The following is a 26,961-nucleotide window of genomic DNA, read 5'->3' on the forward strand; positions in this document are numbered from 1 at the left end:
TGATGATGATGGCAGGGAAGGGCTAGTGAATCACAGGCATCGTCTGTCTTGGTTTGTTGAGATGAGACTTGGGTAAGTGTGGGTGGTGGATCCGTGTGTCAGAAATGAGACAGAAACCTCAAAATTCTCTGTACATTTTCATAATACAATACTGTTACTACCTTAGACAAAAAGCAGTGGATGAATAAAAGTGTATCAGCAGTATTCTGCATGTTGTAATACACAAAGTTTCTATTTGTACACTGTTAGCAAAATAAAAGTAACAATGTAGAAAAGTAAACATGAGAAACATTACAATATAATTTATTGAGAAATTAAAAAATAAATAATCTGTCACTGAAGAGAACACAGATGTATTTCTAACAATGGAGCTGTAATGCACAATTCTAACAAATTCATTAACCATTCAACCTTTAAACGGTGACAATACTATTTTTCCCCCATGATTCACTTGAATCTTTTACATTTTGTGAAAATTTATTGTGCACTTAGAGTTGATATATTAATATTTACTGCATCAGTAACTTACTAGTGTCAGGGTTGTCAGGGTCAGGCTTGTAAACGTATTTGCTCGCTGTACATAATGAAGTATTTGAGCATATATATATATGTTTATTCTAGCGTTGTGATTGGTTGGATTAAATAAACATGCTCCTCCAAAACTTTTGTTTAGAATTCCATCAAAATAAGAAAATGGAATGAGACCCTCATCACAGTGCCTCACAGCTCTGCTTAGAACAAAAAGCATGTAATCTGTGCTAATAAATTAAGGTTTAGGAAATGGATACAGATGCAGTTTCATTCTCTAATTTGTTTGACACAAATTTAGCACCATTGAAGCTTTTTACTGACTTTTTTTACTTATAAGTCAAAGTATCCTGACAGAGAATATGGAATGTATTTGTAACACTTGTTGCTTGTGCTAATCTGTGTGTGCTTCCAATTTCATTTGCAAAGACACAACAACTTTCCGCCAAATGTCTTTAAATGTTCTAACAGAACATGATAAGGTGCATACAAGTAATAATGCGTACAAAATATAGAACAGGACAATTCAACATAGCGAACCGAACACCACGGCTGCATTTAGATATGATATCCAACCTGAGTTCAACATGATGACTTGCAGAATGTCAATTATGGATCGTCTTTGGCGTTTGATGGACTGCTGCTTCTGTTACTCGATCCTCTCCTCTCTTTCTCTTCCATCTCTATGAGAATATAAATGGTTATTTATTTAGTTTGAGAATGAGTAATTTTTGACTAGTGTTGGGAGTGTTGGGTATCAAATGGCAATTATTGTTTCTTGTTCTGCCTCTTCGAGTTTAAAATTCTTCTCATTTCAAAAGATTTGGTGAAATGTAGCATTCCATCACTTGCTCACCAATGGATCATCTGCAGTGAATAGGTGCCACCAGAATAAGCATCCAAATAACTGACAAAAACAAACAATAATCCATAAATAATCCATATGACTCCAGTCCATTAAAGGAGAACGTCACTTCCAGAACTAACATTTACAGATAATTTACTTACCCTCTTGTCATCCAAGATGTTCATGTCTTTCTTTCTTGAGTTGTAAAGAAATTATGTTTCTTGAGGAAAACATTTCAGGAATGTTCTTCATATAGTGGGCTTCTATGGTGCCTTCAAATTAAACTTCCAAAATGCAGTTTAAATGCAGCTTCAAAGGGCTCTAAATGATCCCAGCTGAGGAAGAAGCCATTTATATATTTTTAACCTCAAATGTACATCTTGTGTAGCTCTGTGATGTGCATGTGTACTCTGTGTAATCCGGGTCAATACAATTAGGTTAGGTCGAAAAACTCCCATTTCATTTTCTCCTCCCACTTCAAAATCGTCCTACATAGCTGTTTTACCTTTTGACCTTCTTTGCACGTTTACTTTGTAAACACTTGGGTCGGTACTTTGGAAGCGATGTAGGACGATTTTGAACATCGCTTCCAAAGTACCGACCCAAGTGTTTACAAAGTGAACGTGCAAAGAAGGTCAAAAGGTAAAACAGCTATGTAGGACGATTTTGAAGTGGGAGGAGAAAATGAGATGGGAGTTTTTCAACCTTCTCTAACTGTATTGACCCGGATTACCCAGAGTATACATTCACATCACAGAACTAGACAAGACGAGCATTTGAGGTTAAAAGTATATAAATTGTAATTTTTTAAATAAAATAACCAATTGTTTTGGTAGATAAGACCTTTCTTCCTTGGCAGGGATTGTTTAGCACTTTGAAAAGAACCAAAGGTTTGAAGTTAAAATGTCTTAAAAATTGATTTATTTTAACTTTTTCATTTCACAAGATGCTAATTGATGGACTGGAGTCGTGTGGGTTACATTTTGGGTTATTGTGATGTTTTTATAAGCTGTTTGGATTCTCATTCTGATGGCACTCATTCACTGCAAAGGATCCATTGGTGAGCAAGTGATGTAATGCTAAATTTCAAGAGATGTAATGCTAAATATCTGTTTTCATGGAGAAACAAACTCATTTACATCCTGGATGGCCTAAGGGTGAATACATTTTCAGCAAATTATTTCAGCAAATTATTTCATTATTTGAGTGAACCATTCATTTAACTATGTTCTGCACATTAAAGAGTGGGAGAGTCAGTGTTTGCATCATTGGGTTTCCCACTGCATTTCTACTTGTGCTATTACTGATTTGAACATCACAATTCCCACACTTCGGCAGACATTAATACATTACAGCAATGCAATAAAACATTATGTTAAAACTCGTATTATTATGTGAAGGCAGAACCAAGCTGAGGAATGACTGTGTAACTGCAGAATGACTGACAGTGCAATGAAATGAGGAACTTGCATTTTTCGCTTGAAGGAGACAACACAAAAAATACAAAGAAAGACTGATTAAAGCTCATTTTTGGTCATTCCATTGAACTGAAGCACTAGTGTTTGCTCATTAAGACAGAGAGAGAGAGAGAGCGGCTGCATCCTTTCACTGCCCACATGGTTTATTTTTACTCTGTCTCTCTGAGTCAAAGCGACGCCCTTCTCACTCCCTCCTACTCATTCACCCCCTCTTTCTCTCCATCCATCCATCCGCCCTCCTCTCACATATTTTCATAAGCTTTGACGTCAGACAGGGAAAGGGGGGCTCCAATTTATCACCCACACAGCACTTCCTGTGGCCCCCACCACCCATACGCGTTTTCTTGTCTCATTTGTTTTGTATTCTGTGGTCCCCAGTGACGACGTCTGACTGAGATGTTTGCCTCTGCAAGAGCTTCTCAAATATGACAATCTTTGATTCATTCCATCCTTAAAGACTAGCTAGATTGGCTGAGTAAAATTAATCATAAATAATACATATTCCTCAGAGACTCTTCAAGGTTTGTTAGTCTCTCCACTATCAATGCAAACCTGCAGCCTTTAAAAGAAATGTATAAAAAATGAAACAGTATAATTCTCCAAAACTGATAATTCTGTCATAATTTGATCATCCTTATGTTGTTTAAAAATTTATATGCATTTCTTTGTTCTGTGGAACACAAAAGACTTTTTTGTCTGTGCAGTGAAAATCAATGGGGTCCATTGTTTTTGGAACCCCAGTTATTCTTTTTTTGTTGCATAGAAGAAAGACACACAGGTTTGGCCCAACATGAGGGTAAATGATGACAGAACTGAACTATTCTGTTCTTAAAGGAGAAGTTCACTTAAAAATTGACAGATAATTTACTCACTCCCATCCAAGATGTTCATGTCTTTCTTCAATCGCAAAGAAATTATGTTTTTTGAGGAAACCATTTTAGGTTTTCTGTCCATATAGTGGACTTCTATGGTGTCCATGAGTTTGAACTTCCAAAATGCAGTTTAAATGCAGCTTCAAAGGGCTTTAAATGATCCCAGCCAAGAAAGAAGGGTCTTATCTAGTAAAATGATCGGTTATTTTCTAAAAAAAAAAAGACAATTTATATACTTTTTAATCTCAAATGCTTATGTCTAGCTCTGTGTGAACTCTGTGTAATCTGGTTCAAGACAGTTAGGGTAGATCAAGAAACTCCCATCTCATTTTCTCCTCCGACTTCAAAATCCTCCTACATCGCTGCAGAAGAACCGACCCAGTGTTTACAAAGTGAACATGTAAAGAAGATCAAATGCCCTTTACAAAATTAAAACAGCGATTGTAGGACGATTTTGAATACACAGAGTACATGCAGAGCAATACAAGACAAGCATTTGAGGTTAAAAAGTATATAAATTGTCAATTTGTTTTGGAAATAACCAGCGTTTCTCTAGATAAGAACCTTCTTCCTCAGCTAGGATAATTTAGAGTCCTTTGAAGCTGCATTTAAAACTGCATTTTGGAAGTTCAAACTTGTGGACACCATAGAAGTCCACTATATGGAGAGAAATCCTAAAATGTTTTCCTCAAAAAGCATAATTTCTTCGCAACTGACGAAAGACAGACATGAACATCTTGGATGACAAGGGGGTAAGTAAATTATCTATAAATTTTTGTTCTGGAAGTGAACAACTTCTTTAAGGGACTTTGAACTTTGTGACTGCATCCAACAATTAAAATCATACAATGTCATAATTCTGACAACTTTAAAACCCAAAAAGTAATATACTTTTGACCCTTTCTACAGTACAATGATCACCTTTAAAATAATTTCCAGTTTTAAGTAAATTGTGCTGCTGACTGTATTTGTCACACTCAACCAATCAACCTTGTTATAAAGTATATAGCAAAAAGATTACAGTTTATTTTCAAGAGCAGGTCATATGGGTTTTCAAAAAATATATTTTTTGCAGTCTGTAACGTAGCTATCCTTAGATTTAAACAGTCTGCAAAAAAGTGCATCAAAAAAGTGCATGATAAATGAAGTCTCTGAGCTGATTCTAAATTGCCTTAACGAGTCATCATATTTTCAAATCTTCTGCCTGTTACTGATCTACCTCACTAGGTAACATATTAGCATAATCTGCCCGCAAATTACAAACAGTCTGATCTGCTTACATCTTGTCAAGAAGACGGTGCGTTCTGCGTTGTAAAAGCAAGTTTTTTTGTGTTAATATGTGATGTATACCTAATGCAGCTTTAGGTTTCCAGGTAAACCAAGATATTGCTGTCTTACTGATTCTGTTCTGATAATAACGGGACTTATTGCTTTTATAAAATGGTTATTCCATACGTAGTAAGGTTTCACAAAATAAAACAGAGCAAATAAAGTGCAATGATATTAATAAAAACAATATTGTTCTGCTAAACAATGTAGTTCCTCAGAAACGGATGTGGTTGCAACAAGGTGGTTGCCGAGCAACACACAAATGTAAACAAAGGTGTATGTTTGTAGAGTAATTTACAACAGCTTAGAATGCGGCTCAACCAATCAGAATAAAGGACCAGAACTATGCGTTGTATAAAAAAGTTTTTTATGTCATTATTTTAAGAAAGGATTGGAGCACTAAATTATTGTTTTATGTAAAGGCGCATGCTTTATCAATGGTAGAGCTCGCTAACTTGCTGAAGTACTCCACTCTGTATCAAATCACAACAGACTTGGCCAGTTGACCAATCAGAACAGAGTAGAATTATGGAAGGGAGGAGTTTATAGACAGCTGCTTCAAACAAATCGTTTCGAACTCATTGAGAAATTACTCTAATATTAAATGTATTTTCTGAGAAAATTACAGTGTTTACTGACCTTAAATGCATTTAAACCTGTTGCTGGGGACACCAACACAATATTAGGACACTTTAAAATAACATATGACCTGCTCTTTAAGGTGACATTGTTACATTGTGATTACACAAATGCTGAGCAATATTGATTAACTACATGTACGTACTACTTTCTTAGGGTGAACGTTAGAATTAGGGTTTGGTTTAGGGTTAGTTACATGCATAATTTACTGTTATTATATATAGTACGTACATGTAACTATGTCACCTTAAAATAGTGTTACAGAAATAAAAATTTATGTACGTTTTTACCTCCTAATTAACAAAATCTGAAAGTAAGCATCTCTTTTTACTAACCCCTTTTTACTTACCCTTTTTACTAACCCTCTTTTTACTTAATACTAAAGTTTAAACAGGGAAATTCAAACCCTATTTGTGGTAGGTGTATGAGAAGCGTGGATGTTATAAAACATGACAGAATTCTAGTATTCACCTGAAATCTCTCTCTTTTCTGACCCTAGGCTGACTTTGCTTGCGTTGTCACGTGACACCATTCTAGCCAATCTGAGGCCCTCATCCATGAGAGTTTGTTGCATGAGCTGGCGACTCCAGTTGATGAGGCCAGTGGTGTCGGTGAGGGGGTGAGGGGATGAGGAGGGGTGCAACTGAGGGCTGATATCTATCAAGACACACAGAATTAGACAAACATGCCTCTCAATCAAATGTTACGGTTTCTTTCAGCAATGAAGTTTTACCCTGACATAAGTATGAACAGACACAAATTTGGATTTGCTTTGTTATCCTCTATGCTTGATCTGTACATTGTCTCAGAGAAGGAAAGTAACCCACTGCGATTACACTTTATGTGTGAAGTGGTCCTGCGTGGTTGTGACCATTATGACATTTGCAATAAATGCAACATAGAATGTGGGACAGGGATGGTTTGGGGTTAAATGCCTAAGATTTACTGACAAACACTGGACAGTCGTAAATATATCAGTGTTTATAATAAAAAAATCATACCTTGTGTTAAACTGTCTAGACTTTCTCCAGAAAGACTGTTGTCATCTGCTGTAGATCTGTTGTCACTGTTGGCTACTGGGTCCTTAGACAGTCTGTCAGAATCTGTGACCTGTAACGAGCAGATTTAAGTACTTGATTTCTAATAATAGCCTTATTCGTTTGTGATAGTAGTTGGTTTGTTTCACTATAAATTAAATGTTTGATAGTTAACAGTCAAGTTACTATTAATAAAGTGTAAGCATCTGCCCAGACTTCACCTGAGCATATTCCTGAAAGTCCTGTATACCTTTTATACAATTGTATGTATAGATACATATCTTGATGTACTTACATCAAGCTTGATTCTCTTCTGAGCAGTAAAGTCAACAGAGGCAGTACAATCATCTGAGTATGTCCTGAGATAATAACATAACAAACCCAGCTCAAATGTTGGAAAAAGGTTTAATCAAAAAAAAAAAAAAAAAGTATTGAAGTCAAACAATCATTCTATCAATATTCATGGGCATATAAGGAAAATTAATACACAAGAGGCTAGCTTTCAGACAGGTATTTGTGAAAATGCCTAGGTCTCAATAACTTTAAGGTTTGAAGTCAAGTGTCCGATTACACAAATGTGCTTCTCCATCAGTTGACAGATTCTTATATTTTTAGCACATCTGTTACCAGGTATAAAGGTTGAGGATGAGAAGCAAGAAGGTAACCTTGGTCCAGAAGAACTATGCTACACTACCACTGTACCTCCAATAAATTCCTCTTTACACAAGTGCTTTGGACCAGTTTTCTTATATTATGTTTTGAATACACTGGAGATTCTGCTCAACTAAAAGTCTAAAAAAAATCTGAAAAAAGGATTGTTTCGCAATTGTTTGGCCAAACACAGTGGTTTCTGCTTTCCTGGAGCCCCCCAACACTGCACATTTTTCATGTCTCCTTAATCAAACACACCTGATTCAACTCATCAGTTCATTAGTAGAGACTCCAAGACCTGAAATGAGTGTGTCAGACAAAAGAGATGTAATATGTGCAGGGTTGTGGGGGATTAAAGGAGAAGTTCACTTCCAGAACAAAAATTTACAGATACTCACCTTCTTGTCATCCAAGATGTTCATGTCTTTTGTTCTTCTGTCGATAAAAAATTATGTTTCTTGAGGAAAAAATTTCAGGAATGTTCTCCATATAGTGGACTTCTATGGTGCCCCCAAGTTTGAACTTCCAAAATGCAGTTAAAATGTAGCTTCAAATGGTTCTAAACGATTCCAGCTGAGGAAGAAGGGTCTTATCTAGCAAAACGTTCGGTCAATTTATATACTTTTTAACCTCAAACGCTCATCTTGTCTAAGTCTGCGTGAACTACAGTTAGGGTATTTTAAAAAAAAAAAAGGTAAAACAGCAATGTAGGATAACTGTATTGACCCGGATTGCACAGACTACGCATGCGCATCGCAGAGACAAGACAAGATGAGCATTTGAGGTTAAAAAGTATATAAATTGTCAATTTGTTTTGGAAATGACCAATTGTTTTGCTAGATAAGACCCTTATTCCTCGGCTGGGATCGTTTAGAGCCCTTTGAAGCTGCATTTAGACTGCATTTTGGAAGTTCAAACTTGGGGGCACCATTGAAGTCCACTATATGGAGATAATTCCTGAAATGTTTTCCTCAAAAAACAAAATCTCTTACGATTGAAGAAGGAAAGAAATGAACATCTTGGATGACAAGGGGGTGAGTAAATTATCTGTAAATTTTTGTTCTGGAAGTGAACTTCTCCTTTAAGGACTGGCCTAAAATAATGAGACTGCTGTATCATGATAAAACCTCATGATAAAACCTTATTTGTGTCATCAGCACCATTGTCCATATATATGTCCATATACAGAGACTGTTACAAAATTATCAGTTTCTGTGGATGTGTTTGAGTAAAAATTAACATTTTTTTTGTTTTATTCTATACATTACTGAAATAATTTCTCACAGATTCCAAATAGAAAAATATTGTCATTTAAAGCATTTATTTGTGAAAAAAAAAATGACAATAGGTCAAATAATAAAAAATATGCTTCCAGACCTCAAAGAATGACGTGTAAAAGCTGTGATTAGAAATCAGAGTTACTTTACCAAATATTACAAAGCTAAATTTGAACAATTTCAGAATCAAGATAAAACTAGTTCCTGACCTGTTATGTTTAAATGTTGATGTGTAGGCACATTCTCTTGCCACTTGTCGTGCTAAAGAGAACAGTTCAACTCTGCGTAACAACAGAGCATTATCACGGATGCAGAATTGAGCCGCAGCCTCATTGATGAGCATCTGAAAGTGGAAATATTAAAATTAAAACTACAGTATGTTAACAAATTGTACTGTGAAACCCAAGAGTCGCACTTAGCTTTTTTTTTTTTAAGTTTATCATAAAAAGGTCTTGGAAAAACATACGCAAAGACTTATGGGATAATGAAATTAATCCTCTGAAAATGAAATGGAGGCATTACTGGATTTATCTAATCCAATGCTGGATTTTAAAAAAGGAAAATAAAAATGGGCTATAATCAAAAGATTGCAGAATCAAATCTTGCTTCCCTGTTCAAAAGTCATCGCCACAATACTGATGTTGTGGGTAGTTGCTATGCTAAGCAGTTGCTTAGGTTTTCTAAGTGTGTGTTATGCATTTGCTTAAGTGTTATGGTATGAGTTGCTTTGGGTTGGAAATTGTCCCATTTCATTACCTACAATATAAAATGTAAGTCTAACTGTTTATTAAAGTAATACCACACTTCTCCTCAACAATTTGCACAAATTGAGATATAATTCATGCCTGTAATGCAAACAGTTCAAGATGAGTTACATGCCAAGCTTTAATACTTTGAGTTTAGTATACTGTAGTAATATAGTTAATGTGGCTTAAAATTCTGTAATATTAGTACTTAACAAACACCATTAAATACAAGATATTTATAGCAGATTAGTTTGAATTTAGCTAATTTCACTGTAGAGATACAGGAAGATTCTTTAGTTGTGTGTTTACTACAACGCTTTGTAATGTTCAAAATATTCTCTTTAACATACCTCATGATGGGTGAGCTGTTTCCCTTCCCTCCTCTTGGAGTCAAATCGGCCATAGATCAGACTGTATTTGCGAATCTCTTCCTCTTTGCTCTTGTCTTGAGGTTCCAGGTTAAAAATGTGTCCAACTGTCTTGGCCATTTTCTTATTAAGTCTCAAAAGCGTTTTCACCTCGGTTTGATCTGCTTGCGGCATGGTTCTTAGAAGCCTATCCACACTTTCCTCCACAGCTTTGATGGTTTCTGGGTCCAGCTGACCTCCAGGCCATGGAGAGGTTATAGTGGAGGACGATGAAGAAGAAGTTGGCGTAGGAGGTCCCAGAAGACGTGAGTGGCAAGCGAAAGGCAGAGGGGTAATAGGTTGTTCTTCATCTAAATCATTGGCTCCATACACTTCAGGACTAAGCCAGTGCGGATCCATGGGGGACAATTTTTCTCTGTACAGATGGTCTGGTGGTACAGGAGAGGCCTGTGAGCAGGGGCTCTTTGGACTGTTATCTCTGAGTGGTGTAAGGCAAGATCCTACTTCTTCTCTTTCACATGGAGAGCCTGGTTGACCATTGCTTAAAGATTTTCTGGGACCCATAACCCCTGAGCCAGCAGCGCTGGCGCTGTCGATCCTAAGAAGAGGGATTCCACAAGGGGCCACATTGGTGGCCAGGGGTTGGTTAAACAGCGTTGGGTTTGCTGCCCAGTCGCGCAGAGCCTTCTGCAAACGCCGCACATGCAGGGGTTTTGTGGCCATGCCAACTAGTGCCATGATCTCGAGAAATTCTTCTTCGCCAGCCTCGCACAGCTGTTGGACATCATCACCTCCCTGCTGAATGAAGGTGTCATAGTACATCAGCAGGTTAGCCCTTTGTAAAACTCGGTAGAGCTGTAGCTCACCCAGCGTCCGTGGTAATGACATCCTGATACTCGGCTGCAATGGAATTTCCACAAAGCCTGTTGTTAATATCATTTAAATATCTTTATCTCTATATCTGTACAGTGCACAGCATAAATTAGTACACCCCCTCTAAAACGTAACAAATTCAGCAATTACTCTTAACTTATGACATGTTAGCATGTCTTGAACAGCTGTGGGGGATTCTGTAGAGACGAGTTGAGCAACACTCCCCATTAAAGACCAGGGCATTTAAGGAGGTCGTCCTCCAGGAGTTAAACCGGACAGATGTGAAAATGTGTCATGAACTTGTACACTCAGTGCTAATAAGTATCAGAGCAGTATAATTAAAGTTCTGGAGGACATACTAAGCACTGGAATATACATTTGCTGAATTAAATCTAGGGTGTACTCATTTCTGCAATCCTTCTTTTAAACAAAATTGGCTAATTATCTTACAGAAAATATTGGCATATATTTTGTTGTTTTTATTATCTCTTTAATACATTTAAATTTTGGCGTTTTTCTATTAATTAGCTTAGTGATCATTAAGAAAATACATATTTAATATTTTTTAGAGGGTGTACTCATTTATGATGTGCACTGTATATATGTATGTGTGTGTGTATATATATATATATATATATATATATATATATATATATATAGGGTTTCACTGTAACAAGAAAGTTAGGTAGCACTTTACCTTAAAGAACAATTCTCACTATTAACTAGGATGCATATTATTAGCATTCTGACTGTTGGCATGAGGTAAACATTGTAGTTAATAGTTAGTTAATGGTGAGAATTGGACCGTAAAATAAAACATAACCGAAAGTTCTAAACAAGTAGGTACTGTCATAAATTAAATCCTTGTAGTTTACATGATGTATGCACAGAAACAATGATATCTTAAAATAAAAACATTATGAATAACTATCAGCTGACACATTTTGTGCAGTGTTAGCTCCATTTTCGTTAATGACTGAACAATATTCATGAATACCATTTTGAAGATGATTGTGCCAATCACGTCACTGCTGCAGAGGTCTACTCAGCAGCAATAATAAGGGTTTGTCATTTATTATTGAGTAGTACAGTATTAACGGACTTCAAAATAACTGCTTCATGAATAACCTTAATTTAAAATGTCTGTTTAGTGGCATATGGTACTAACAAAATATGTGGCAGGTGCTATTTTCCAATAAGGAGTATGTACTTATTCAAAATAAATAAGATCAGATTTTAGGATTCATTGATAGTAAAAGCATATAAACATACAGCCTTATATCTCAACACTCTACATGCATCTTTTTCTTTTTGGATTTTATGAACTTTGAATCTAAAACTACCAAACACTCTTATTTTTAAAACCTATTTTTTACTTTTGTGAAAGGTTTTTTAAATAAGCAATCAAAGAACTAAGAGTATGGGATAATGTACAGTGAGCCATTCAATTTGGATGTTCAGTCAACCTGGATGCCTAACACAAAGCAGAATAACCCCTGAATGGATTCATTTTTCTATAATGACCAGATGACACTATTATATCACTTAATACATAGCCACTTATCAAATAAATTAATAAACAAGAAATACTGACTTTAAATAATGACTTCATTTGAATTGTCTGAATTGTTCTGGACAACATTTTAGTTAATGCGAGGATCCACCACCAAAATCACAATTTACTCTACAGCAGCACAAAACTTTGCTAACGTTGCTTGTTTCCTAAAGAGTAAGTCAAGCTTTGTATTCAGAACATCTTTCAGGGCTGGTTTACACAAAATACATTTTTGTGTTTCACATTCAGTGGAACTCAAAAACATGTTCTGAAACGAAAAAAATGTGTAATTTTTTTGTCTTGAGATGCTGTCTTCTTTTCCATTAATCAGTGCTGTGGCTCTGCAGTTAAAAAAAAAAAAAAAAAAAAAAAAAAAACATGTTTCAGTGAACAGTTATTGAAACAACCACTGTGGGTGTACCCTCATTAAGGACCATTTGTGGTAAAGGTTGCATAGATGTTAAAGGTTCTTCATGAAACCATCAATGTCAATAAAGAACCTTTATTTGTAAGGCTCTTCTGTGACATTCCTGCAAAAAACACCCTTTTGTAACCTCTTGTAACGGTAACCTCTTTTTTAAAGACTGTATCCAAGAGTCAAGTTGAGTGCAGTGCAATTTCCTCCTCCTGCAGTGTAATATGAAGCCTCTTAATTTGCAGTAGTGGTTGTTTACTCAACCTCTCATTTCTTTTGCTTTTTTACATCACTCTCTTTCCTACAAAATAATAGCTGGAGACAAATTTGGCATGTGAAAGTTTTATCACTACATCCTTGTTTAACTACACTGATGAATTTAGTAGTACTCTAAAAATAAAGTTCCAGGTAGTCCTACAGAAAGAGAAAAAAAAAGCTTTTTAAAAAGCTGTTTTAATAAAGTAATCTAATATTAGGCTACAAAAAAACTCTTAGCCCTAAGTTGCATGTTTTGTGCACGTCATGTGTAAGCTACAGCTAAAACATTTTGTACTCACAGTAGTTGCAGAACATTTTATTGTAAAACACACGTATTTTCAGTTTGCATATTATTAAACTTATCAGATAATGAGCTAGTTTAAGTCTACGAAATTCCGTTCATATGTTTATGAGGTGTTGCTGAATTAAGTACCCAGTAGTAAATTTCCTAAGATTTGTATACTGAAGATAGTCGCTATTTGCTGAATGCAGTTGACTTGTCAGTAGTTGTGTACTACTCACCTCGAGAGGTTTCAGGACAGAATCCAGGACAGGATCCAGCAAAAACTTGAGATTCCACAACCGAAACGACCCGATCTATTAGATTTTTTACTTCTGTGACTAATCTGAAAATCAGTCAAACTTCTCGTTCTGTTAATAGAATTGTATCTTTACGCCTCTAACACGTAATTTTAATTTGTTTTCTGTGCTTGTTAGACCTTATTCTACAGATGTGAGATTGAACTAAAATATTCTTGAAACTCTTGTGTTGTCTCGGCTATGCTCTGCTGTGCTGGCAGTAGCGTTGAGTTAATGACGCTCCTTTCGCTGCCCGTGTGGGCGCGAGAAACGCGTGGGCGGACTGCGGCACGCCATCTGACCGAATAAGAGCCTTCCTCTCCGGTCTGAGCTCAGGGGGAAGCGCCTTCCTCTCCGACTCTCACATCAGGGTGTGGATGGACGGGGAATTCTGTCTATTTCACGGTTTAAGCTCATATCTTTATCATGTGAAAGGCAGCCATTTAGAAGCTAAAAAGCACTACAGAGTCTCAATATAATATGCAGCAGATTTAATACATTAGCAAACATGAGTGCAGTCCGCTATGTGGATGAGTGCCGGAGATCACCGTGTCTGTGGGCGGTGATCATTGCTCAGTGACGCGGCTTGAGCAGCGGGATTCCCCAGCACCTCACGTCAGTCTGATCCGCATACTCTGGTTGGTGCGCTCATTTAAGGCACTTTTTTTCAGACTGACTTACTGTCTTTTTTTAATTCACCATTATTTTTATCCTTTCCATATGCTTTTTATGTATACATTTTAAATAAACATTTACATAATATTTATATAATACGAATAGTGAAATCACAGGACTGGTTTTGTTTTGCGTTAATTGTGTAAATTAGGACGCATAAACTGTTAACAGCCTTAGAGAGGCAAATGGACTTGCAGGTTGCGTGATTGAGCTTAGCGGATTTATTTTCACATAAATCCCTTATCTATTAAAAGTAGCATAATAGAACATATTGGTAATTGTGCTCTGACGTTTTATTGTGCATTTGGATTGCACAACTATAAAACTATGCACTCAAATTCATCTGTTAACACAATAGCCATGTCACACAGTGTTCATGTGTTGCACTGTTTACTTAAAGATCACTTAGCAGAAGTCAAGTCTTGAATAAATACTTAAAACTTTTACATAGGATAATAACACTTGGCTGTTGTAACAGGTTGACAGACAGAGACCTCTGGTGGTGTACAAAATAAGTTTGCATGTCTTCAAATTTACCTGTCACTAAAAGCAACATTTACACCGTTAACAACACAAAGCCAAGGCCCACTCATCTTTTAATATTCATATATATTCATTTATATTCATATTTTATTTTTCTTTTATTGTGTTGTGTTTGTTACAATGCTGTGAGGCGATCATTTCCACTGCCTTTGCTTTTCTATAATAACATTTGGCAGATACAGGAATAAAATAATTGCTATATAATTGCTTAAAAATAATATTACATAACATATAATCTCAAACAATAAACTTTGAAGCCTCCTCAGCTGTGTCCCAACTCAAAGGCTGCATCCTTCATTAGGCTACTTCCCTTGTCTTATGGATCAGGTATCATGACGCTATGTCGCCGCTGTGGCCGCCCGTCCAGTTAACAGAAGACAGGAAAGGGTTACTTAAACGGAAGTGACGTTTCAGCGCTTGTGCTGTACTCGGAAGTGAAAAAGAAGGAAGATAGAAGGACAGTGAAAGCAAGCTAAAGATAGGTGAGAAGATAGGCTGAGCTGTTTTAAACTTGTCTTGCACCCGAGATAAACTTACCGGTCTATTCTTTCAGTGGAGTAGTGCAGTAACGCTCGCTGTGGATGTTCTTCTGTTAGCATGCCTGCTAAAACAAAACAGCATCGTAAAGGAGGGATTAAAAATACAAAAAGATTATTACACATAAACATTTACAACAACATCTGCCGTCTGTAAGTCCTCAGTGTGCAACATTTGAGAAGTCGATACTTAAGAACTTTATCAAGGCTGAGTGTTCAGTAAGTTATAGACATGTGATGTTTGCATGTTTACATTTTATTCTCTAGCACTTACCTCATGGTTGTAATATGCGCTTATTGTTCAAAAAAGATTCGTGAGAAGTTAAATAGGAATAAAGGTTAACATAACGCTTAACATTTAGGTCAGCTAACGTGCTGTCACTAGCAGGGAAAATTGTTTTGACATGAGTCACTCAAAAAAATGCTCTATTACCTTGTTAAATTCATTCCACAAATTGTGAATACATTGTATATTTAACACGGTTTGGTTGTAAAAACATTATAATTCACACACATAAGATATATCAGGTATTTTTAACATAGTTTGGTTGTAATAATACCCAAGTCAGTAGGTTTAATGTGTATTTGTGGAAATACCTGTATAGATTATCCACAAATCTGAAAATAGAATGAAACAGTGACTGAAGTGTTCTTCCATTTATTTTTCTCTGTAAGATATTACAAAATATATTTAAGTTTATTTAGGATTATTTAGGATAAGGATTAGGATTATTTATTTAAGTTTATTTAGGATTATCAGTTCAATTCAGCTTTAAAATAATTATAAATTACTTGTGGCATCTTCAGTAATGTATGTATGGTCTGTAATGAAAGGTTTATATGTTTCCATTAAAAAAAAAAATATATATATATATATATATATATATATATAAATTTTAATTAATGGATAGTATAAAGTAATCATTTTTACTCCTGGAACCCTGTGGTTGTGGTGATGTTTGTATTGGTTAGGTCTATGCATATAAAAAGTGTAGAAATGGTTTGGTACCGTTTAGAGTATCTTTACAAAGATTTTTCTTCTTATTTGCAGGGGTTCAGAATGCCACTGTGATTTGGAAAAGTCACAGATCATCTGCCATGCTGGACATGCTGAAGAGCCCATATTGTGTTTCATTTGTAAATATGAGACCATTGTTAAATACAATGCATGCATGTCTAAGTCTGCTGCCACCCTGAAGCTCATGATGGATCTCTCCATGACTGTCTTAAGCTTGAAGGAGTGAACCTTTGGATATTTGAGCAAGATGGAAGAAGAAATGGCTGTACATTGGGATACAGTAGAGGAAAGCAGTGGCCGTGGACCGCCCGTTGTTTCTCAGGCCAGTCCATGTTATGGAAATGACAGCCATGTGATATCGTCTCAAGGACCTGAGTGTGAACATGAGACGGCCGATCATTTTGATTGTGAATTCCCTGAAGAAGACTTTGATTTGGAAGTATATGAGAATGAAGAGCAAAATAGCAATGATTTGAATGATGATCAAGTGCAAGATGGGATTTCTGAAAAAGATAAGGAGAAATCTGAAAGAGGAGAGAAAAATGAAATGGAGAATGAGTTTAGAGGCAATGGAGAGTCGAGATCCCGCAATGCTGGAACTGGTAAGAAAGGAAAGTCCAAAAAGAGTGGATTAGGGCAGGGGCCTTGCGATCAAACCCCATCATGGACATCTCCATCTTCCATGCCTCATAAATCCTTCCTTGCGTCCTCTGGGCCTAGCAGACACAAGCAGGTGAGGCGACGGAACCACCATCTGCACAATCACAGCCGTGTACGAAGGAAAAATGGGATCCAGCTGGTCATGGTGTGTCGGGATTTCCTGGCAGAATTTGTCAGCCCCTGGTGCATTTCCTGCATCCATATGGTCGTGGAACTCATAATCTCTTTGACCCACCGCTGTGGGGTTGCTGTTGAATCATCTGCGCTTGCACTATATAACTTTGGAACACATATGCTTTGTAAAGTCACAGATATTCCAGGCATGACACAAGATTTGAGGCAAGTCCTGGACTGGAGCTGGTGTTCAGGTGTAGCTTTAATGGAGGGCATTGGCAGATCTGCGCGTTGGGCTCAACATGCTCTTCTTTCCAGTTTGAGATTTGTCTGTGCTATACTAAGTGCTGGCTCTCATATGATGAGGTGTATTTTGGGAAGGCTGGGAGGAGAGCGAGGCAGGAAATGGTGGCTTGCCCTTCAAAGCAGCAGGATTTGGAGAAAAATGTCAGATCTGACCACGAGGATTCATGGTTGTTTCTTTAAAAAAGGCGTCATAAATGAAAGCTCAAATCCAGAGTCTCCCAACAGAGGCGCAGACAAGTGGCAACCTGGCGAAGAACTGCAGAGACTGCTGGCACTAGCCAAGGTATTGTTTTACATAGAGGTGGTGGCATTAATGTTAGTTAATAACGTTAAAGTTATTTTAAATCAGAACTTTATTTTGTTGTCATTGAAAATGAATGATTCTCTTTGTTTTGTGAGAAAACTGTATCATGATCTCAATAATCTTATGTGCTGATAATGCAATTGTAGCATCTGAGCAAAACTCACCGAAAGCTAATAATTTAAGTATAGTGTATATTCACAAGTATAATATATTTCGAAGTTCATACTTTCTTAGTATAAAAATGTGATGCTGTGGAAAAACATTATAATTCACACACATAAGATATATCAGGTATTTTTAACATGGTTTGGTTGTAAAAATGTCCAAGCCAGTAGGTTTCATGTGTATTTGTTGAAATACCCATATTGATTATCCACAAATCTGAAAATAGAATGAAATAGTGACTGAAGTGTTCTTCCAGTTATTTTTCTCTGTAAAATATTACAAAATGCTTTAAGTTCTAAGCCATGCTCCAAGGTCTGAGATTAATTATCACAAACACAGAATTAAAACAAGTAAAAAAAGTATTTGAAAAATGGGTCAGGCAACTGCTCAGTTAACATGCTCATCATGATGCATAAGTGATGTTGTCAATTTACAAGTTTACAAAACTGTATCATGATCTGAATGATTTTATGTGCTGATAACACAATTGTAGCATCTGAGCAAAACTCATTGCAAGCTTATAGCTTAAGTATAAAGTTTATATTCACAAGTGTAGGTATATATTTTGAAGTTTAAACTTTCTTAGTATAAAAAAAAGGGTTATACTGTGTAAAAACATTATAATTCACACACATAAAAGATTTCATATATTAAATATAATTATATATGATATTTAATACATATGTGTATTGTATGATATCCTAAGTAATTGTAACCAGTTACAATACATTATGGCCCGGTTTCACAGACAGGGCTTATCTTAAGCCAGGACTATGCCTTAGTTAAATTAAGATATTTAAGCAGCTTTTAGAAAATAAAATGTTACGTGTGCATCTTGAGACAGGACAGTAACACTGTCATATTTTAAGATGTGTCAGAGCAAGATATTTTCAGTTGAGACCGCTCAAACATGCACTTTAGTCTGGGATTAGCCTTAAGCCTTGTCTGTGAAATCAGGGGTATAACATTTATTTGTTCATAGTTAAGTATAATGCATTGAAATGTGACAAAGAACCAGTTTTCAGTCTAACAAGAAATCTATGAATATTAAAATACATTTTAACTTTGGTTACAATAATTTATTAAAAGACAGAATGCTTTACAATGTCCATTATGAATATGTAACACATTATCTTTAAGTAAACTGTTACCTACAGACAATTTTCTTTTTTGGTAATCTGTTACACGTGGATGTACATCACAATATGGAGAAGAAGATCTGTTACTACTTCCCTTTCTTCATTACTTCAAGTATTTTCGGATTAATAATGAATAATGTACAGTTAGCTTTATGCTCCATGTCAGGGTTTACTTGATTAATGACTTTGAATTTACTTGAATTTGATTAATGACTGATTGACTGTACTTTATCCCACGCACTCAGTTACTTATTAAAGTGTATTCATGGACATAGAATATTGAGTTTATTTTATTATTTTAGAAGAGAGTGCAGAGTGATAGGAGAGACCTGAAACTAGCACAGCTGAGTAGGAAATATGAATGAATATACCTATATATTTTAAGCCTAGCATCAGATTTCATAAATGGACATCAAGCAAAAATATGTAGAGGTAGCTACATACCTCCTTTACTTCTTGTTAGTTGCAGTTTTAGTTGTTCTTGCATGACGTCACAATGGTCAAGTGAGTCTGAAGTATAAAATTCATTTTACAACTTTAATGGTATGTGTTTGAAAGAGATTTTTTTGCTATTATTTTTTTGTGACAGAATCTGAGCAAGCCTGTTACTTAGTGATTTGATGTTGGGTAATTTATAAAGACAGGTAGTAAGTCTTTGAAACTGTAGTGTGTTTTAACCATATTATCAACTCCTGCTCTGGTACAGATCCCTGAAGAGGAGTTGGACCCATTTAATGTTCTTGGAGTGGATATTCATGCCACCGAATCAGAACTCAAGAGAGCTTATAGACAGCTGGCAGTACAGGTGGGATGACAAAATCATTCCCCTGAAACAATTATTACGTCTGGGTTGGATGAAGAATGAACTGTTTATTTGTCAAGGTTTAATGTATTGTTTGTGTACAGGTTCATCCAGACAAAAACAAGCACCCAGGTGCTGGCGAGGCCTTCAAGGTGTTAAGAGCGGCGTGGGACATTGTCAGTAACCCAGAGACTCGGCGAGAATATGAATTGTAAGTGCTTTTAGATAAGAACGAGTAGACTGATCTCTATACATAATTGGCACATTTAATGAAATGTTTTCATGAAGAAAATGCCTGCCAATATTTTCGTGACAGTTAAACACTTTTACCCAGACTCTTCTTAATCCAATGCGAAACAGTTTTGTTCTCTCTTTTGTACCCTTTGTAAGCAAAGTCAGGAAGTTTTAGTCTAATGCAATAAACATTAACTAGCATTTTTGGGGGGAAAAAAATCCTCTCCGGGTCAAATGACTATAACACAACTTGAGGGTTAATTAGGGTGACCACCTGTCCTGCTTTGTATTGTACCACACATTGTACCACAAATTTTCACCCCTTGTCCCGCACGCTGCATATTGAGAAATTGTCCCGCATTTTTATCTGTCTGCTGTTTTTTAATTGTCATATTAAGAAAACATACATGCGTTCTTTTGCCTTTTTAAGAAAGCTTTTTATTTATTATTTTTGCGGCGTAGTTTCCGCGCAAAGAATGTGCAGACCTCATGAAGGGATCTAGCACCACCGACGGAAATGGTCGAGCGCGCACTGAAAAACACGATATTCTCCATTTATTTTAACTAATTAAAAAAAATTGATGTAGCTATCAGACACTACTTTCTTCTTATTTTAATAGTTCGTTTGAGGCGGTTTCTGTGGCGTTATGTTAATGACAGATGTCCAGAGTGCATTATTGTAATGTACAAACAGGTGGTTTCTCTTCACTCTCACACAAAACGGACGTGCTTTCTCTCGCTTACATGTGCACGCTCAGAAACATAAATAAGCGCATATGACAACGGATGTAAATCAGTATCTACATAGCATAACAGTAGTAAATTTATCTATCTCACATGTGTCCCGCATTGTCCCAAAAAAAATCACATCTACTGTCCCACAACAGATCTATTGCCAGATGGTCACTCTAGGGTTAATGTCATGTAAAAGTAATAGGATTAGTTATATCAATTATTTAAAACATTGCATCAGTGTGTCACTTATTCACACTTGTATCTCATTTTACACTTAGCATTTTAAAAAATTAAATAATTACCCTATTGCAGTAATTAAGATTTAGAAAAATGAGCTGTACATGTTTTTTTTATATAATTTTGATATAACTTTGAGTGTCTCTGAGTGTTTTTGTATTTGGGTTCTGTGTCTGCAGGAAGCGTATGGCAGCTACAGAGCTTTCAAAATCCATGAATGAGTTCCTGACCAAACTGCAGGATGACCTGAAAGAAGCCATGAACACAATGATGTGCACTAAATGTGAAGGCAAGCACAAGTGCGTATTACTGGTCATCATTTCAGGCTTGTCATTTTATTTAAAGCTTGTTGTGTGTTATAAGCTGAATTTCTTTGTTTATCTGAGCATCGTCTATTCCACAGGCGCTTTGAAATGGACCGTGAGCCTGGTGAGGCCAGATTTTGTGCTGAATGTAGTAAATGGCACAGTGCTGAGGAGGGAGACCTGTGGGCTGAATCTAGTATGCTGGGACTGCGTATCACATACTTCGCCTTCATGGATGGCAAAGTCTTTGACATCACTGGTAGTTTATTCGCATTCCCACTCTTGGATCATTGCTGTGTTCATATGTTATATGCATATGTTCAGATCACTGAGACACGTCTATGTTCACACAGAGTGGGCAGGCTGTCAGCGTATAAGCATCTCTCCAGACACACATCGCGTGCCATATCACATCTCTTTTGGCTCTAAAGGTAGCAGCGGCACCAGCCGCCACAGGTACCCACTTCTGACTTTTTTCATAAGTGTATCCACCTTTTTGTTTACCACGGAAGTAAGCCTAAGGGTGAGACTTCCGGTCCATTAGTTGCTATAGGGAAATGACGAGAAGGATAACAATGTGAGGTAACAGTAAAACTGTTTGCGCTACAAACCAGTGTGCTCATAATTAAGATAATACATTAAAATAATATGGTAAGACACACTTATTTGCGATATCAACAGCTAAAAATGGCTGGACGTGGATGAGACCTGAAGCCAGACCCATAAAATTTACAAATGGCCACACACATTCTTATGGGAAGACAAAGATGGATATCCTCAAACCATTATGACGTCATTAGCTGTCCAAAGACCATTATGACAACATCAGTTATTCAAAGGCCATTTTGATATCATTGCTGTCAAATAGAATTGGAATGCTGATCATTCTGTCAATGCAGGTCAGTGGGAGATTTGCACACTTTAGGCTTTAATTTACAATAAGGTTCCATTTGTTAACATATAGTTAATAAGAACTAGGGCTGCACAATAATGGCTAAACGATTAATCACGGTTATTACATAAAAAAAAAAATCATTATATATCTTGTAATGTAAGTAGAATATGTTGCCAACTGAAATACAAAGGTTTACTTTTGTAACAACATTTACATTTATAAAAACTTGCTCATGCTTTTTCTAGACTTGTTTGAATGGGGTCTTTGTTTGAAATATAGAAGATGAAAATAAAGAAGAGTTCATGTCAGCACTTTAGTTTGGTGCCAAAATGCCAAAGTGTTGCAGAACTACAGCCTCAGATCCAGACTGCATTCAATTTGATGAGTTAAAACAGTTTGAAATATCAAAAAGCTGTTAATAACTTTTTGCCAGTTTGGTCTAATGATGATCCATGTGAAATTTGATGTAGATTGAACAAACAGTCTAGGAGGACTGAAAAGTTCACTTTCAGAACAAACATTTACAGATAATTAACTCACCGCCTTGCCATCCAAGATGTTTATGTCTTCCTTTCTTCAGTCGTAAAGAAATTGTTTTTTGAGGAAAACATTTCAGGATTTCTCTCTATAATGTGGACTTCAGTGGCCCCGTGTTTGAACTTCTAAAATGCAGTTTAACTGCAGCTTCGAATGGCTCTAAACGATCCCAGTTGAGAAAGTGTCTTATCTAGTGAAACGATTCTAAAACAAAAAAAAAAAAAAAAATTATAGTTTATATACTTTTTGACCTCAAACGCTTGTCTTGTCTAGGTCTGCCTGAACTCTGTTTTTTCCGGTTCAAGACCGTTGGGGTATGTCAAAACTCGATTTAATTTTCTCCTTCAACTTCAAAATCATCCTACATCGCTGTTTTACCTTTTTTGTAAAGGGTGCTTGATCTTCTTTTCATGTTCGCTTTGCAAAACACTGTCGGTACTTCTGTCGATACCCTAACTGTCTTGAACCAGAAAAAAAACAGAGTTCAGGCAGAGACAAGATGAGCGTTCGAAGTTAAAAAGTATATAATGTGTTTTTTTTTTTTTTTTTTTAATCTCTAAATAAAAAATAAATGATCGCTTGGCTAGAGAAGACCCTTCTTCTTCGGCTGGGATCGTTTAGAGCCCTTTGAAGCTGCATTTAAACTGCATTTTGGATATTCAAACTCAGGGACACCATTGAAGTCCACTATATGGAGAAAAATCCTGAAATGTTTTCCTCAAAAAAAAAAACATACTTTCTTTACGACTGAAGAAAGAAAGACAAGAACATCTTGGATGACAAGAGGGTGAGTACATTATCTGTAAATTTTAGTTTGGAAGTGAACTTCTCCTTTAAAAAAAAAAATTGTTTTTTGAGATAAATCAGAATAGTGAACAGACAGAAATGGCAAACTGTTAAAAAACACATACTGCTGGATTCTGGAGGACCCAAGGAATACGAGGTGAGATTCATGGCCATCAGATAAAATTCAAAAAAGAAGCAATCATATTTGTGCATTTTGCTATCTTTTGACCACTAGGTAGCCCAAAACGTCATAGTTTGCTTCAGGGCATGGTGCCAAAGATACAGATACCTACAGGTCATGCATATAATGTCAGGTGCCAAGTTTTGGCACAGTATGCCAAAATGTTGCAGATTTGTAAAATCTTTGACTAATTGATGCACCATTAAAGAGCCATTTGGTCTATCAAAAATCTTTTAAAGACTTTTTGCCGGCATAGTCTGAAGATAATCTTGTTCAGTCTTCATAAAAATTGGAACAACGGTCTAAAAGAAGAAAAAAGAAGTAGGTTTTCTGGAAAATGTTCATGAAAAAGTATGACATTCGACTCTGCATTAGCTAAGGAATCATAGGGAAAATTTATTTTGTAGCCTGTTTCTAGTCCTTTTAGTTCAAAATTTTTGACATTTTGCTTACGCTAGGGGGGTTTAAGATAGAAATCCCAAATTTGCTGTGGTTAATGTTCAAACTTTCCTCTATCTGTGCCAAATTTACTGCAAGTGGTTCTATCGGCTGCCATAGACTCGAGCAAAAAAAAAAACTAACAATAACACAAGGTGCTTACACATTTTCAGTGCTTGGCCTCTAATTAAATGCCTGTGTGTTACTTTCATTTCTGTGTCCTCTAGATCCCCCCCCAGATCACGCACCAGGTGGTGGCTCACCTGCAGACCTGCAGGACTTCTTCAACCGCTTCTTCCAGGGTGGAGCTCCCAGTGACATGTCTGCTAATGGAGGATTCTTCCCAACAGGAAACCCGCCTCATCATTCCTCTGGAGCAGCTGCAGGGACTTCAACAATGTTTTCAGGATCTTCTCCACACACAGGGTTCTTTAACCCAGGGGCCCAACGGGCTGACCCCAGCGAACACTGGACTGATGGAGGAAAGCCCCCACGCCGGCGCAAGAAAGTTCGTAAGCCATTCCAGCGCTGAGAAATGCAATATTATACAGAGATGGAGTGCTGTCTGTTGCCATGTTTTGATGTGATATTGGCCAACTAGTGCAACAAAATGAGGACACCCTTTGACCTCTGAGCATTTCAGTGTTGGCGCTTTGAAGCTTCCTGATGCAGAATGAAATGGCAACATCAGATTTCATAAAGGAGCAAGCAAAGAAGGATGCAAGACGATCTTTGCGATTTCATGTTTGAAGTCCTTTTTTGTTTTTATGTTTTTGTTTTTTGTTTTGTTTGTTTTTTTGACACAAATTAACCTACATTCAATTAGAAATTTCTTTCAGGAAACAGAAGGACTCATGAGTCATGAGTAGATTTCCTGATGTATCTGAAGAATCGTTGAATGACCCACCGTTAAAAACTGTCACTGTTTACTCAACTGCATGTTGTTCCAAACCTTTATACCTTTCATTTTTGCTTTGGATCTTCTCACAGCTTTTTTCAGTACAATGTCAAGCTCCTGGGAGAAGAGAAAATACCCAACATCACAAAAGTAGACCATGTGACTTGTGTATTCTACATTTCACATTTCAAGTCTTCTGAAGACTTCAGATAGATTTTACAACAACCAAAGACCCAAATTTAAGCTATTTACAGATTATGGTAAACATAGCTATTAAATTTGGCTCAAGTTTGATATGGTCATGGGATACATAAGCAATGGTGTTTAGTATTATTGAAGGCAAACCTTTTGTAGTCCATTTCTGAGCTTCAGGGTTTTAGTAGCAAATTATTATTATTATGATTATTATTATTATTTTGACAGATGTGGTTGCTATGAACCTCTTATTCCCCACCCCAAAAGAAAAACAAAACAAAAAAAAACGCATCAGAGTTTGAAACGACATGAGGAGGGTAATAATGACATTTTTGTTTTAAGGTGAAGTTTTACTTTAAAAATGTTTCTGCTTTTGTCAGGCTTGAAATGCTGAATCTGATGGAAAATGTTATGTTCACAATGTGGCTAAATGTTTTGTAATATATTAACACATAACGATTAATGTATAAGTCACACACAGACCTCAGGGATGACATTTTTTTCATCTGCTACTAGTAAGAGAACAGGAAAAAGACATAGCTGACATTTTCTGATGTTCCTGGGCTTATGGTATAGAGTTCATGCAATCCTGAGGAATCATTTTACGAGTTACTCGAGCAGTTCATATTAAAACAGTTTTTTTTTTTTTTTCATTGTTTAAAACCACTTGTTTAGGAGGTAATTACCAAATATACAAAGATATTATTGTACAAATTACACACTATGGATTAATATTTCTAAAATTGATCAGCAACTGCTTACATGATATGAATGGAGCTTTGAGTCAGAAGATAAAGGAATCTAGTGGGATTTTCACATCAAATGCTCTGCTTGCTAGCTGGAGCTCTTGATTGATTTGATCTATGTTTTTGTCCATGTAGTGCATCTCTGGAGCAGGAATAGCCTCCAATGTGCATTATATTTAGAATGAAAATATGATACCAGTCAGAAATTAAATAAGAGTTAAAGCACAAATGTAATGGTGTGTAAACATTGGATGCATAGGTTTTGCATTCTAAAAATTAGGTTTTTGATTTGAAAATTCAAAGCCTCCCTTTAGGAGGAAGTCCTGTTGTCACTTTTGTCCACTTTTTTTAATACTCAGGAATCATTTTAAAAGACAGTTGTTTCATTCATCCACCAGAGATGTCATTTTAGATGTCATTGTCCAAACATGACATTTTTTTTTTCCATTTGTTTTTTTTTTTCCTTTATTACAGTACACCCAATATACTTTGACTGCTTTCCCTCTGTACAGCTGAACATAAAACCGTACTAATACATGAGTGTTCAGTTTCATGTGTTTTTACGTTTTCGAGATGCTTTCAGGAACTTCTTGTTGTACTTAAAACTCCTGATAAAAGCACTTGTTAAACAACAGAAATCCCAAGAATAAAATCATTTAAAGAGACTCCAGAAATCAAATTAAATTGTTGTTTTGCTCTTTGTCAATGATCTTTCAGCCTGTGACTCCACTTTAGGTGATTTCAGATTGAAGAGGCATAAAGGTTCAATGTGGTTGCAAAATGATTTCGAAATTGTTCATGATAAAATAGCAGCACGTTTACCTCTGAAATGTCCTCAAAGGCTAAAAATGACTGACCACAGTATATAGTTGACTCAGACTCAATGGTTGTTTTGATTACTTCATTGTTTCTGAAACTTTAGGGTAAATTAGAGCTTTGTAAATGTTTACCTTCAGTCAGATTCTCATACTGTACAGAAATGTTTAGGACTGTGCAAAAGTCGTTAAAGGCCATATGCAGCTCAACTTTTTTTTTCTTCTGCTCAAGGTGTCACAATATA

The 26,961-nt window shown here is 36.2% G+C and overlaps 3 protein-coding genes across 8 annotated transcripts in view; 2 read left to right on the plus strand and 1 right to left on the minus strand.

Annotated features, from left to right (window-relative positions):
- The window catches only part of zgc:113184 (uncharacterized protein LOC553745 homolog), a 28,677-nt gene extending 22,366 nt beyond the window's left edge, over nucleotides 1-6,311 (plus strand). The window contains exon 6 of the transcript XR_007827006.1: nucleotides 6,193-6,311. The gene's annotated coding sequence lies outside the window, so the exon portion shown is untranslated. The remainder of the gene's footprint in view (nucleotides 1-6,192) is intronic.
- On the minus strand, nucleotides 445-13,981 carry nab2 (NGFI-A binding protein 2 (EGR1 binding protein 2)). 3 transcript variants are annotated; one of them, XM_051103960.1, is made up of 8 exons: nucleotides 13,396-13,981; nucleotides 12,240-12,541; nucleotides 9,755-10,672; nucleotides 8,868-9,001; nucleotides 7,026-7,089; nucleotides 6,695-6,803; nucleotides 6,165-6,350; nucleotides 445-1,211 (listed from the first exon to the last, which is right to left on the minus strand). In XM_051103960.1, the coding sequence occupies exons 2-8, from the start codon at nucleotides 12,285-12,287 to the stop codon at nucleotides 1,138-1,140; spliced, it is 1,533 nt and encodes a 510-aa protein (XP_050959917.1). In that variant the 5' UTR covers nucleotides 12,288-12,541; nucleotides 13,396-13,981; the 3' UTR covers nucleotides 445-1,137. The 3 variants fall into 3 exon arrangements, with proteins under 3 accessions (XP_050959917.1, XP_050959919.1, XP_050959918.1); XM_051103962.1 differs by lacking the exon at nucleotides 12,240-12,541 and having other exon boundaries at nucleotides 9,755-10,570; XM_051103961.1 differs by lacking the exon at nucleotides 12,240-12,541.
- Nucleotides 13,982-15,043: 1,062 nt separating this feature from the next.
- On the plus strand, nucleotides 15,044-26,607 carry dnajc14 (DnaJ (Hsp40) homolog, subfamily C, member 14). 4 transcript variants are annotated; one of them, XM_051103959.1, is made up of 8 exons: nucleotides 15,099-15,425; nucleotides 16,258-17,587; nucleotides 19,619-19,717; nucleotides 19,819-19,925; nucleotides 21,100-21,219; nucleotides 21,324-21,484; nucleotides 21,579-21,707; nucleotides 24,290-26,607. In XM_051103959.1, exons 2-8 carry the CDS (start codon nucleotides 16,472-16,474, stop codon nucleotides 24,592-24,594), a joined length of 2,037 nt encoding a protein of 678 aa, XP_050959916.1. In that variant the 5' UTR covers nucleotides 15,099-15,425; nucleotides 16,258-16,471; the 3' UTR covers nucleotides 24,595-26,607. The 4 variants fall into 4 exon arrangements, with proteins under 4 accessions (XP_050959913.1, XP_050959916.1, XP_050959915.1 ...); XM_051103958.1 differs by lacking the exon at nucleotides 24,290-26,607 and adding an exon at nucleotides 21,907-22,703 and having other exon boundaries at nucleotides 21,579-21,681; XM_051103956.1 differs by lacking the exon at nucleotides 24,290-26,607 and having other exon boundaries at nucleotides 15,044-15,152; nucleotides 21,579-21,852.
- The last annotated feature ends 354 nt before the right edge of the window (nucleotides 26,608-26,961 follow it).

The sequence above is a fragment of the Labeo rohita genome, unplaced genomic scaffold (assembly GCF_022985175.1).
Source record: "Labeo rohita strain BAU-BD-2019 unplaced genomic scaffold, IGBB_LRoh.1.0 scaffold_61, whole genome shotgun sequence".
Lineage (NCBI taxonomy): Eukaryota > Metazoa > Chordata > Actinopteri > Cypriniformes > Cyprinidae > Labeo > Labeo rohita.